The 12,195-nt window shown below is 48.1% G+C and overlaps 1 protein-coding gene across 4 annotated transcripts in view; it reads right to left on the bottom strand.

Moving 5' to 3' along the window:
- Positions 1–30: 30 nt before the first annotated feature.
- Positions 31–12,195, bottom strand: part of FBXL18 (F-box and leucine rich repeat protein 18) — a 29,456-nt gene continuing 17,291 nt past the window's right edge. For 2 of the 4 annotated variants that reach the window (XM_006023953.3, XM_025204572.1), the window contains one exon: positions 4,553–10,777. In XM_006023953.3, the coding sequence (XP_006024015.1) occupies positions 10,621–10,777 (157 nt within the window). In that variant the 3' untranslated portion in view covers positions 4,553–10,620. Of the gene's footprint in view, positions 103–4,552; positions 10,778–12,195 lie in introns of those variants that run through there. The other 2 variants (XR_003094154.1, XM_025204571.1) reach the window with 2 other exon arrangements.

Genomic DNA, 12,195 nt, shown 5'->3' with positions numbered 1-12,195 from the left:
CCGCAGGAATCTGATGAGCATTCACATTACCTGTTGCCACCTCAGTTGATCTTCTGGTCTCATCAGAACAAGTCCCTCTAATTTGTTCATCCTAAAAAACACCTGAAATCAAAAAAAGGCAGATGGAGGGTGAACAGCAAAGTCTAAAGGACACAATGTAGGTGCAGTAGGAAGCTTGAAGCACAGGAACCCATTGCAGGCCGTACACGGAGCTTTATCTGCACAGTCTACAACCAGGCAGGAGAATGTGGCCAGTTGTTAGGGTCCAGCCAGCAGCGTTTAAGTGGTGCTTTGATGCCGTGGCAATTGGCATCAGATCAAGAGGGATTCATTTACAACATGGACTTCAACACTGGGAGAGGTTGCACATACGTCCTCTCTGAAGTCAGCTCAGAAGCTCCATCTGATGTAGACCACAGCCACACGCACCCATTGCAGGGCATGAGCCAATGATGCAGAATTGCTGCAAAGGGTGAGGTCACAGGAAGCACGTGTGGGTGAGTCAGTGGATCTTGCGCATAAAGCTTGCTCTCAGGTGTCTGCAGCAACTTCTGGATCCAGGTGGTGGCAAAGAACGACTGTGGTGCTGATCACCCATTCGAAGAGACCATCCTCTGAACCCGTAGCATATCACAGCTATTGATGTGAGCTGGGAAGCCCCTGCCATCAGATCCTACGTATCAACAGCATGGTCCAAATTCTGCCCGAGTGTAATTTCACTGATTTCCTTGGCTTCCAACCATGGCACAGGGGCTTTCCTGGCCAGAAATCAGCGTCTGAGATATTGGACCACCAATGGTGATCCATCAGAATACATATCTACCAGCTGTCAAGGCAGGACCCATTTGTTTCTGCTGCCCATCTAATTCTGTCTTGGTAATTTTCTGTATTATGATTTTTTGTGAATCCGCTGTGGTGAGTGACAGGCCCTACTCGGGTGTATCGCCCCTCACTTTTGTAAGCACTCCCAAACCTAGAGCACTGCTCCTCTGCAGCCGTACACACCAGATGGCCTCAGTATGGTCAGAGATAGCAGAGCAGTTTCTCAGACTGCCTGCTAGATGAGTCAAACTGGCCCCAGAGTCGAGGATTCGGACCCGATTGACAGAAGAAACACACATCAAACAGCCCAATCTCCTTACCAAGAAGGGCTTGTTACACAACTGTTAAGAAGCAGCTGAGTTGTGCACAGACAGGCTCACCATCATTGTTGAATGAGCTCTACACATTTTTTTTTTCCCTGTCGAGGCTTTGCTGAGTTTTCCGATCTCCTGGCAACCAAACCTCTACGAATACTGCTCTTTGCATACTGACCTCCCCCTAGATCCGACAACGTAGGTTTTAAGTTACTGTATCTCTGGTAAGATAGCCCATGTCACAGGTAGGTGGTATTCGTCGCCCAATTAAACAAGGCAGCCCTCAACATTTGGGAGCAGTTCATGCCTTGCACAAAGCAGTAATTATAAGCGAGGAGCAGAGGGGTGAGAACTGGAATGTGAGACCAGGCTGTGGTCAATCTTTGATGGGGGCACTTCAAACAGAGGAGTGAAAGTTAGTACCCCAACCTGACCGATCCAAGATCTTCCCCTCTCTGGAGGTGCGAAAGGGGCTCCACCTTCTTCTCTCCACACTCCCTGCTGCACATGCTCCAGCTACTTTGTTTGGGGAGTGATGAAAGATTGCAGGGCCTTTGCTCCAAGTGGCTGCATATCCCAGATGCCCGCGCATTCCTCCTCTATCACCCCAAAGCAGCTTAGGCTAGCAGACAGTGAGCCAGTTGAATGCTGATCTTCAGGTGGTACCAGTACTTGGCTCCATGTTCACCTTTACATGCCATTTTCTCCTCCCCATTTTGGCTTGGATTCAGACTCCAATAGTGAATCTGGAGCCCTGCTGGACATTTTATTCTCTGCCCTAAACTGCAGAGCGTGTTTTATCCCTATCTGTTCTCCTCTTCTTCACAAATACCTCCAGTGCTCTCAGTATCTTCCTTGCCCCAACTCATCCGACTGACACTTGCACAGAGCTGGCTGGCTGGATAGCCCAGTGCTTAGAGCTCATTTCCAGGCACCGAATGCCTATGCCCTGGAAACACGGGGAAGTCCTAGGGATGAAAGAGACCTCAAGTCACATTTTCCAGGCCCCTGCAGAGATACAAGATTCGCGATTTATAACCCACCCCAGAGAGATGCCTGGCCAGCCTCCTCCCAAATATCCCACCTTGCTGAAACCCTCCTAGACCCTGATGAAAGGCAGGGGAGCACTACAAAATGCAAAAGTGGCTGCTTTTTTGGTCTGCAAGGGGAGCACTACAAAATGCAAAAGTGGCTGGATTTTTGGTCTGGATTTCAGCTTGGCGAGACTTCTTCCACTGGCCTATACACCTAATGCTAGAGTTGCAGGATAAAATGGTTCGGTTGTTTTCTCCTTAAATTCCCCTCTATGCTCAAATTATTAATGCTGAAACAATGCAGCAGCATGCCCGTGTTAACAGTTGGCATTTTGCAATGGAGTCAGAAAGCACATTCCTTCCTCAGCCTCCTCCCTGCTTATCTCTTCTTCCTCCCCCAAAAGCACATCAAGATAAAAGTTATTGGAACAATAAAATCCATAACTGAAGCATGCGAGAGCAATGGAATGGGGTGGGCCTCAGAGGTCCCATTTGGAGTCCAAATGGCAAAAGCAGCCACAGCAACAAAGAAAGAGAGTCACAGAAACCACAAGACACTTTTGGGAGACCCAGGAGTGCGGTTCCTTAAAGCTATTCCCGACAAAAGATGTGCGATAGTCTATATTGACAAACCTCTCCTTACGCCAGTCTAATTAAACTGGTTGGTACAAAACCCTGTGTCGCTTCACTTAATAAATCACCAATCTGCAGCAGTAAGAGAGACTGCTCCTGTTATATTTAGCCAAGGGAAGCCAGGGTTTTCAGCCACTTGAGCATGCCCCTGTGCAAAGCTGCACTGAGTTTTACTAAACTGTGTTTAGAAAGAGAAAAAAATACCACGCTTTTAAATAGGTGCAACTGCGTGTGAACAAGGCCTCAGGCCTTCTTTGCAAAAAATTCATAGCCAGTATTCGCTACTGGAGCAATGAGAGCTGTACGTCTGGGCAGAATGCAGCACTTTTACCCCTTCTGCTCAGAAGTTACCAGTTTTGTTTTTTTTAACAGTAGGCAAATCCAGAGGCTGTTGCCACTGCTGCTCTTACCATACCCAAGGGCAATGCACAGCACTCCACACACACCCTTCCAGAAGGCTTCAATATTTAATAGCGCATATGCCTTTGTGAACAACACTGCATGCCCCTCACAAAATGACAAACCAAGCTTTCATCTGAAGTGACAAAGAGGCGACGGGACCTGCCGGTGCTGACCCATGCAGCTGTGGGCAAGAACAGCCAGCATTGATTAGCCAGGATGCAGATGCTGCTTTTTGTATGTTCACCTTTTTGCAGCATACCCTGATTTTCTTTATTTATACTACTTAACCCTCTGCCCCTCCAATCTCCAGCACTGCAGTGAGATCAAGGCATAAACGTATCTGTGAAACCAGGGTCCCTGTAACTTCACCTCAGCTATTCAAATTCACCTTTAACAACCTCTGTTTCAATGCTTTGCTGCCATCAGATTGGTCAGCTCCTTCTTCTGCTAGCAAGGATGCTTGCTGGGGTGCTACATTATTAAACGGGTCTTGCAAAGCAGTTCTCCCCTCCAGCCCTGGTAACCAATATGAAGGTCCCTGAAAGTCTGCATTATTTATCTGACAGTAGTGTGAAGGGCCAGCTAACTGTGACATTACTTACCATGCCCAACCATCCCCCCAAGACCTCGGGCTTAGATCCACGGTAGGCTGAGCTCCTATTTAAGCCTGCCTCAGGCTGGTGCCAGACAGACACCCAAGGGAGCACACTCAGAATTGTGCACATGAAGTCACTGTGTGCAATACTGGTGTTTGTACAGAGCACCCATCAGCCCCAAGTTGAACAGGCCATTTCGCATACACAGAACCACAATCTTGTACGTTTTTTGCATTAGCAATTCTGAAAAATCCAGTGTAACCTTGCTGAGCAGAAGACCGGGAGTCAGATAGAGATCCCAGGCTCGGGCAGAGCAAGTGATGCTGGGGCAAGCCATTTCACTTCTCCAAGTCTCAGTTTATTCATCTGCCAACTAGAGCCGACAGTTCTCTTATTATGAGCTTTTAGTCACCGTTCATCAAGAGCTTTGAGATGCAAGATGGAAAAAAAGAAAAGTGATGCAACATAAATACAAGGCACTTATCCTCAGTGGACACAACGGAGCCCAGCCACGCTAACAGTATGGATAGGATTACAATCTATATCAGAATTGAGGTAGGTTAGCAGAACCTTATAGGGAAGCTTATTACACCCCCACCCACAATAGGTTTACAGACAGCCAGTCCTAAACACGCCTTCCAAGGCTACCATTATAAATTCAACATAGAAGCCTGTCCATCAAAAGCATGTTTCGATTTCTAGGGGTGGGGAGGAAGGACCGCAAGAAGACAGACAACAAAGCTGACTGGTTTTAAAATCAGTTTCACTCTTTATTTGAATTTTTACATGCCACAAATGTACATGAGTTGCACATCCCAACCGGGTGGTTCGTGACTAGCGACAAACAGCCAGCTGTAAACACAAGTGTAAAACAAGGGCACAGATGGGGCTGTTAAAAATCGAGGAGTTTGTCAGTCATTTGCAAACAGGTGGCATGAGTTCCTGGTGTCATTTAGCCCATTACAGGGTCATACCTTGAGATTTGGAGAGCCATTTTCTCCAATCAACCCGTAACAGGTGGAACTTGTATATGTTCTCTTCCATATCAACACGATTCGACAGCCTAGAGAGGAGTATGCAAAGAGACCAACTGGCCCTTTAATGCCTCTTTTTTTTTTTTTGGCAATCGCTATTCTTCTCAATGCCAGTGGTTTTTACAAGTGGGGGGGGGGACAATTCATCTCCTGTTTATATAGAAGGGAGAGGGACAGGGACTCTCATGCTGGCATTTATTTTCAAAGAAAGTTTTGATAGACAAACATTTCCTCAGCAGCCTTGGGCAGGGAGTTGCAGCTTCCACTTCAAAGGACAAACTTCAAAAACGCATCCAGTGTCCTAATGGTTTTGTGCTACATTACTTAATTGTCATACAGCTAATTAGCCATGCCTGATTTTGCATTCTCAGTGCAGAGATGAAGTTCACACAAGAGGGGTGACTTACAAAAATAAATAAATAAAACAAGGCACCAGGCATCCCGACTCCAAGTGTACTCACATAAAAAAAAACCCCACCACACACTTACCAGTTTAAAAGCTAAAATAAAAATAAATAAATAGAAAAAACAACATAGCAATTAAACCTATACTGATCCATCTTCCCTCTGACCTGGGAGCTTTGAATTTCCATGGGGCGTAGATACAGTTTTGGCCGGCGCATTGTAGGACTTTCAAAATCCTAATTATTTCCCTATCACTGAGAACGAACGGGATCAATAGATGCTGCCAACTGACCCCTTTCCTCCAGTGTCAGGGGGAAATAAAAAAAAAAAAGGGAGGGGGTGGGAGAAACGAGGGTGTCAGAGGTCAATGCCACTGGAAACAATAGATATCGATGTCTCCATTCATTTCAAACAGCAGAAAGGTCAATGTCTCCCTTGCTTCATGTTTTATGGCTGAAATCCTGCTGCTAACAGCAACAATGTTAATAGTCAGGCCCCATCCATCCATTTTTATTATTATTATTTCTAACCAGGTTGGCCATTTTGTACATTCAAAGAAAGCTGGAAAGCAGCCGTCGGGGGCGGGCAGAGGGAGCTGGCCTGGAAATTAATGGAAGAGCTGGTTTTCATTAGTTGGAAAGGCTGCGTGTCCCCCTACCTGTGCTCTGCTCCGTGCTGCGGTGTCCCTCGCTGCCCCCTAAAAAATGAAAAGGGCCCGAGGCAACATCCCTTCGCTATTAATCATTATTCCCCGTACAACCTCCTGATTGGTTTCTATGGAAATGATTCTCCTGCTAGAGTGCCCCGGCTGCCTGTGCCTCCGATCGAACGGGGAGGAGACCCTGCAAAGAGAGAGAGATTTTCCTCTGCAGTAGCTCAGCACCACTTGTAACGCTTCCTTCTTTGTGGGTTTATACTTCTCCAGGCAGGGGGGAAAAGCTTTGTCTGGACGGGGCATCAGCCAGGATCAGCGTGTAGTGGGCTGAGACGCCCGTAAGCAGATCAGACAAACCTGCTGCGCTGTCTGGGACACTCATTTTTGCTAAGTGACTAGGATGTTTGTGCAGCGGGGATACCGCAGTGCGAGAGTTACGGAGGCAGCTGGATCCAGGAGGAGGTGGAAGTGGGCAGAATAGGAGGGGAGAGCACTGGTACCCGATCTCCTACGAAGGACTCCCAGCCTTCCCACCTTGGACCGGGAGAGCGAGGGGAGGATTCCCCCAGCCCTGCTCAGGGACAGCCTGCTGTTAGCAGGACACATCCCAGGAGGGGAAGATGAACAGCCCCTGCCTGGGATGCTCCCTAAGGCCCTTAGTGTTTTGCATCTCTCTCCTTCCCTCCCAAGAAAGACGAATTTCCATGTGGATGGCAGCAGGCAGTGGCAGTGCCCTCCCTCCCTCCCTGCCAGGCCAGGCTGAGCAACTGAGCCCTGCTCCCATCACCCCCCAGGACTCCACCCTAGCTGCTGCTCTCAGGCAGATCCAGCTTTCCCGCACCCTGCCCTGGGCTGATGAACATGCACCCCTATTTTACATACGGGGCAAAGCGAGGTGCAGGACTGAAGTACTTGCCCCAAGTCACAAGGAGCCAGTGGCCCCACAGTCTGACCACTGACCCGTGCTCTCTCACCTTCCCTTTCATCTCCTCCTCAGGTGCCAGTCTACAGGACGACAGCTGAGTCTCTCCGAGCACTGGGAATCTGGCTATGTGGAGGGTGACGGCATCACAGCACCCCATCAGAGCTGGTGCTAGGGGGCATGACAACAGCTAAGGAGAGCCCAAAAGGGAGAGAAGGAGACCCGTGCAGGTTCGCGTCCCCCAGTAGGCACCTTTCCAAGCTCACTGACCCAAGCACTAGCACAATCTCTCTCGCTCTCTCACACAAACCAAGTCACCTCTGACGCCTGGAGCGCACAGGGCTGCTGGACTTTGGAGCCCCTTTGCTACACCCGCTCTGGCACAAGTGAGGTTACAAACAACTCCTTATTTCCACTTCTGCCACTTCCTTAGCACATGTGGGCATAGAGGTATCTAAAGAAAACGGTGTTAGTGGGCTCAGATCATCTCATCCAGACACCCCCAGAGGGCAGGGAAGGGCTGCAGGGGATGGGGAAAGGAGAGAGAGAATTTGGTATTAAATAAGAACCAGGAACAAGAGGGGTGGAGTGGGGGATAAATAAATAAAACACAGGAAAAAAAACCCAGTCCCTCTATTCTCTCCTCCCCAACGTGGCACATTGGAACCTCTGCGCTGACACGGCTGCGAGCCCCATATACTCCTCTGTACAGAGCATATGGTGCTACGTTTAATAGCCCAGCTCTGCCAATTGGGGACTATTAGGGTGGGTTCTTTTCCCAGTGTAAATGTTGCAGAATATAAATTGTAATTAACACCGATGCCAAAATAGCACTTAGAGAAAATAAGCACATTATTAACATCTGGTGAATCCTGCCTGGAGTGCACAAGCAGCGGAAATTCTCACTTGCATTAAGAGGATTTGTAGAGGGGATGCTGAGCACAGGGCCACAGGTTTGGGGGAGTGGGGAAGGGAGATTTTTTTTTGGTCTCCTTACTGCTTCTTGAGGTACCGTCTTTCCTACCTGTGGCTGGTCTAGTTAGGATCGTCACTGCTGCTATTAGGAATGATTACCTGTGCCCATGAATCCACTCGAATGACCCCTTTTCAGCAGCTGCCCCAGATCTGAACAGGATCCAGCAGGTGCCACTGAAGCCACCAACAAGAAGGACACAGGAGCTGCTGGCTCCCTCAGCACCAGACCTCATGGAGCCATCCCTCATAGATGCACAAGTGCACATCAGAAGGGGAGATCCTGGGTCCAGGTGGGGAAGGGTTTATTTTGGAAACATTCAGGTGCCAGCAATAAGCTGATGCAGGACATCATTAGTGCATGGGATCCATCCCTTTATGCATGAAGTGGAGCTGGCTCCATACCTTTAACCCCTTTGCATTCCCTCTCCAGCAATGATATTGCAGGCAATGGGGATACAGGTAGAAAAGCATCCTTTGGCAGAGCTTCAAAAGTCCCTCCTTGCCTCTCCCCATTAATGCATGTGCAGGAAGGAAGCAAGCCAGCAGCTGTGCAGAGATAACATGGCCTCAGCTTGACAGGGCAGTGGCTTACATCCCTTCCTAGAAGTCTACCCCATCTGGGAGTTAGGGGATGCTGCAGCTTACCTTAGAAGAAGGCACAAAACAGATGAGAGACAGATACAGGATGGGTAGAAAAACTGGGAGTGCTAGACAATAAACAGTGGTAGGGCACTTGGCAAAAAGGGCAGTTACTCCTTTCCATGCTCTTGCTTAACCAAAAACCAAACCACAAGTCAGAGACGGTTCGAAAGTCCTATGTAGCACTGGAGCACCCTGCTAGCAGCTTGGCTGATGCTGTGCTGCAGGACACCTGCTTGAAGCAAGGGCACAAACTCACTTGACAGCATCTATTAGATGCATGGCCAGAGGCTTAACACTAGGTCCCCTTCTCTGAGCAGCTGGGCTTGAGGGGAAGGAAGATGTTAAATCCCCATTCCCCAGGGAAGGACAGGGAAAAGTCTGCAGAAAGGCTAAACTGTCCGACTGGAGCTCCTACCCACAAGGAGGAGTGCAAACATGCATGTACAGATTCATTTAGTAATGCATAGTTGCGCCGTTAGGCTTCTGCTGAGAGAAGTCTGGAAGTGCTCTGCAACTGTGCCCTACTTGTAGGTATTAGCTGGGGCTGGTCCAGCATTTAACATGCAGAACAGGAGCTTCCAGACTTATTTAGCCAGATGCTGGCAAATCAGCAGGGATCCTGGTTTTCTCTGATAAAAAGAATCCAAAATTCTCTGATTTAACAAAAAAAAAATTCACATTTTCCCGTGATTAAAGCAAAATGCCATTATATATTATTTGGATTGATAATGGCATTTTGTTTTAAATCATGGAAATACATGGATAGGGGGAGGGGGTTAAGTCAGGAAATTTGGATTTTTTTTTTTTTTTTTTTTAAATCAGAGAAAACCAGGATCCCCAGCAATCAGAGTAGGGGAAGAGCAGCTGAGGTTTGATCCATGAAGATGAAGTCTGCTTTCAAATCTATCCCTCTGAAATGATGACACGATTCCCAGGAGCAGCTGTGCACTGGACAGCACATGCAGCTATGGCACTACTGTGCGGGAAATACTGGGCAGGAAATGATGATGCCACCTGGAGAAATATTGGGTTTCCTTCCAGGAATGATGTCACAGCACATCTGCTTAGCTCATCATCACCAAGCATTCAAGAAACTCTAGTGGATAGCCTGTACCACAGAACCCTCCACAGAGCAGGATTTCCTATCGCCACCTGGAAAACTGACTCTAAGAACGTGCATTTTGGCATCTGGCACAGCTGTCTGCTGCTTCAGAAAGTGCTGGATAAATAAGGCAACCTGAAGATGTGACGCAGGCCATTACACACTCCTAATGACATTCAGTGGAGCAAGCGAGCCTATTGAAATGGCACTTGGAAAAATACTTCATAGGGTCTCTAAGCCAGCATGGACTCCAGCACACCGTGTGGAGACAGAGTAGGAACACCAGAGCCGCAGCTCCGCTGCACGGTGGAAAAGCCTTTTCACTGGGTTTAAAGCTCCGGTGACAGCCTCAGGATAGGTGGGCCCATGCCAGACACTTGCTAACACAGGGTTTGAGAAAGCAGATTTCCAAGACAAAACGAGGAATTTCTGCCGCCAAGGTCAAGCAACCAGAACACCAAAGAGCAAGGAGAACGTAACGATGGCTGCAAAATGTGAACAGTCATAATTGGTTATTAAAAACAGATTCTTTTCTCAACAGAAAATACGCCTAAATACACTTCACTGAACACGGGGCTATGTATGCATTCACAGCGCAAGAGAGATGCTGCATTTCACCTCAACAATACACCTTGGGGTCCACTTTAACTAAAGGGACATGAATGCTCCCCTGGAATCAGTCCTCCTCCTTGCCAATAACAGACTCAAGCAAAGGACAGGCACCAAGAAAACAACAGAGCATACTGCCAAAGTACACAGACAAACGCACCGGGCAACGAGAGGTGGAGGGAAAGGGAGTCCATTACATTAGCGTGGCTTACCTTAAACTAACACAAAGTAACAGGAATTCATTATTAACCGCAGGGAAATACACCCACATGGTTCCAGAGACCTCAAGACTGGATTTTCAGGTGTAAGCACTACCCGATACAGAGTCCGAGCTTTTTTGCTTTGCAATTGCACTGAGTTAAAGTGACTGTCCAGCATCCAGGCAGGCAGCCTCGAGGTCAGGAAGGGACAATGCAGGCCAACAAGAAGCTGTTTTCACAGGTTCGCTCCCACCGTCCCGCATGTGATGGCAGGGTCACCACCACAGGTTCGGAGGCTCTTCAGCCACTCTGCTTTTAAACAAGGTAATTTCGTCCAAGTGCATCATGGGGACATCTCTGATGACTTCGGTCAAGTCCTCATGGAGCAGAGGGAAAATGACGACATTTAATGCCGGGCGCTCGGCCTGGAAACTGAATCAGATACAAGTGATTAGCTGAGAGGCAGAGCTAATTCCCAATATGGCTTGCAAGGAGCTGGTACTGCAGGCACAGGGGGAAGGGGAGGCTCGCTCACAGTGAAGTGGACAGCCCGAACCCAGTTCTCCCACCTACATCTCATATGTGGATGAAGCAGCCCAGGGCCCACTGCAAAATGATGCGCTTGGCTGATCAGAAAGGAGTCCTGAGCTTGAGGGGACTGAGAAACTGCACCATGCAGGTCTTTTGCTGCTTTGTCCAAGGTATCCCTCCGCCTGGGAGCAGCAATTCAAACCCTCACTGCCACCGGTGACTTTTACAGCCAGTAAAAACGAGGACAAAGCTATGCAGACAAAGCTACACAGCATTTCCTCTAAGCCTGAGCTGGGATGATGGCTTGGGGTACGGCACAGGAAGGGAGAACACTACAACTGGAGGGGGGAAAAAAGGGAGAGGCTGAAAAGTTTTCAATCTGCAGGAAGATGTAGGGCACGTTAGCACAATACACCAGCAACAGCTTCATTTCCAAAGGCCACAGAACCTGTGACAGGTGCACACAGCCCCAGCTGGAGCAGGCACAAGCAAACCAAGACACCACTAGAATTTTGATTTCTGGCACTTTTGATGTGCTACACTTTTAATACCACTTTTTACAACAATCTTTCTTTCCCCCTGTAACTCTATCCCCTTCTGCTCCCAAATATTTTGCCGCTCCACTCTACCTTCGGCAGAGGACAACCATCACAGACCTTTAAACTGAGAGCGGGTTGATGTGACAACAGGAGACAGGAGCAGCAGGGTGGCAATTACAGAACAAGAGAAGAGAACAGCAGAGTTAAAACCATATACACAATGTTTGTTAAAAAAAAAAAATTAAAAAAAAAAGGCCGAACCCAGGCAGCAAGGGCTATGCACAACAGCTAGCCAAGGAAGAACAAGCTACGAAGGAAGGGAAATAAAGCGCTGTAAAAAAGAACAATATTCATAGAGGGACAGTGAAATCTTTTAGTGCTGGGTGGACAATGGAGAAATTCATGCCATACCCACATAGTTGGTGGAAAAGGTTTTAAACCACAGCTGTTGCTAGCAGGGCTGTGGCCATCTCTCTGAGGATTGCATGACCAGAGTTTACATCTTAGCTGTTTTAAACTAGACCAGACAGATCCAACTCACAGCATGAACCCACAGAGACCGAATCTAATTCAGCCTGTGCGCCGTGTCTGAACTGTAGAGTCCACTGGAGATGAAGCTTCTTGACAGCACAATTCTGAGCTTATCGATAGCACGGGAAGAGCTCCCTTATCATAGAAAGGCAGGAAGGGAGGGCCGTAGGGCAGCCCAATGTCCAGGTACTAGTAGCAGTAAAAATTAAAATCCAGGTGCTAGTAGTAATGCTATAGTAATTATGGACA

The sequence above is a fragment of the Alligator sinensis genome, unplaced genomic scaffold (genome assembly GCF_000455745.1).
Source record: "Alligator sinensis unplaced genomic scaffold, ASM45574v1 scaffold402_1, whole genome shotgun sequence".
Taxonomy (NCBI): Eukaryota; Metazoa; Chordata; order Crocodylia; family Alligatoridae; genus Alligator; species Alligator sinensis.
The sequence above is the reverse complement of the archived record's forward strand: the minus strand, read 5'-3'. Positions and strand labels throughout refer to the sequence as shown.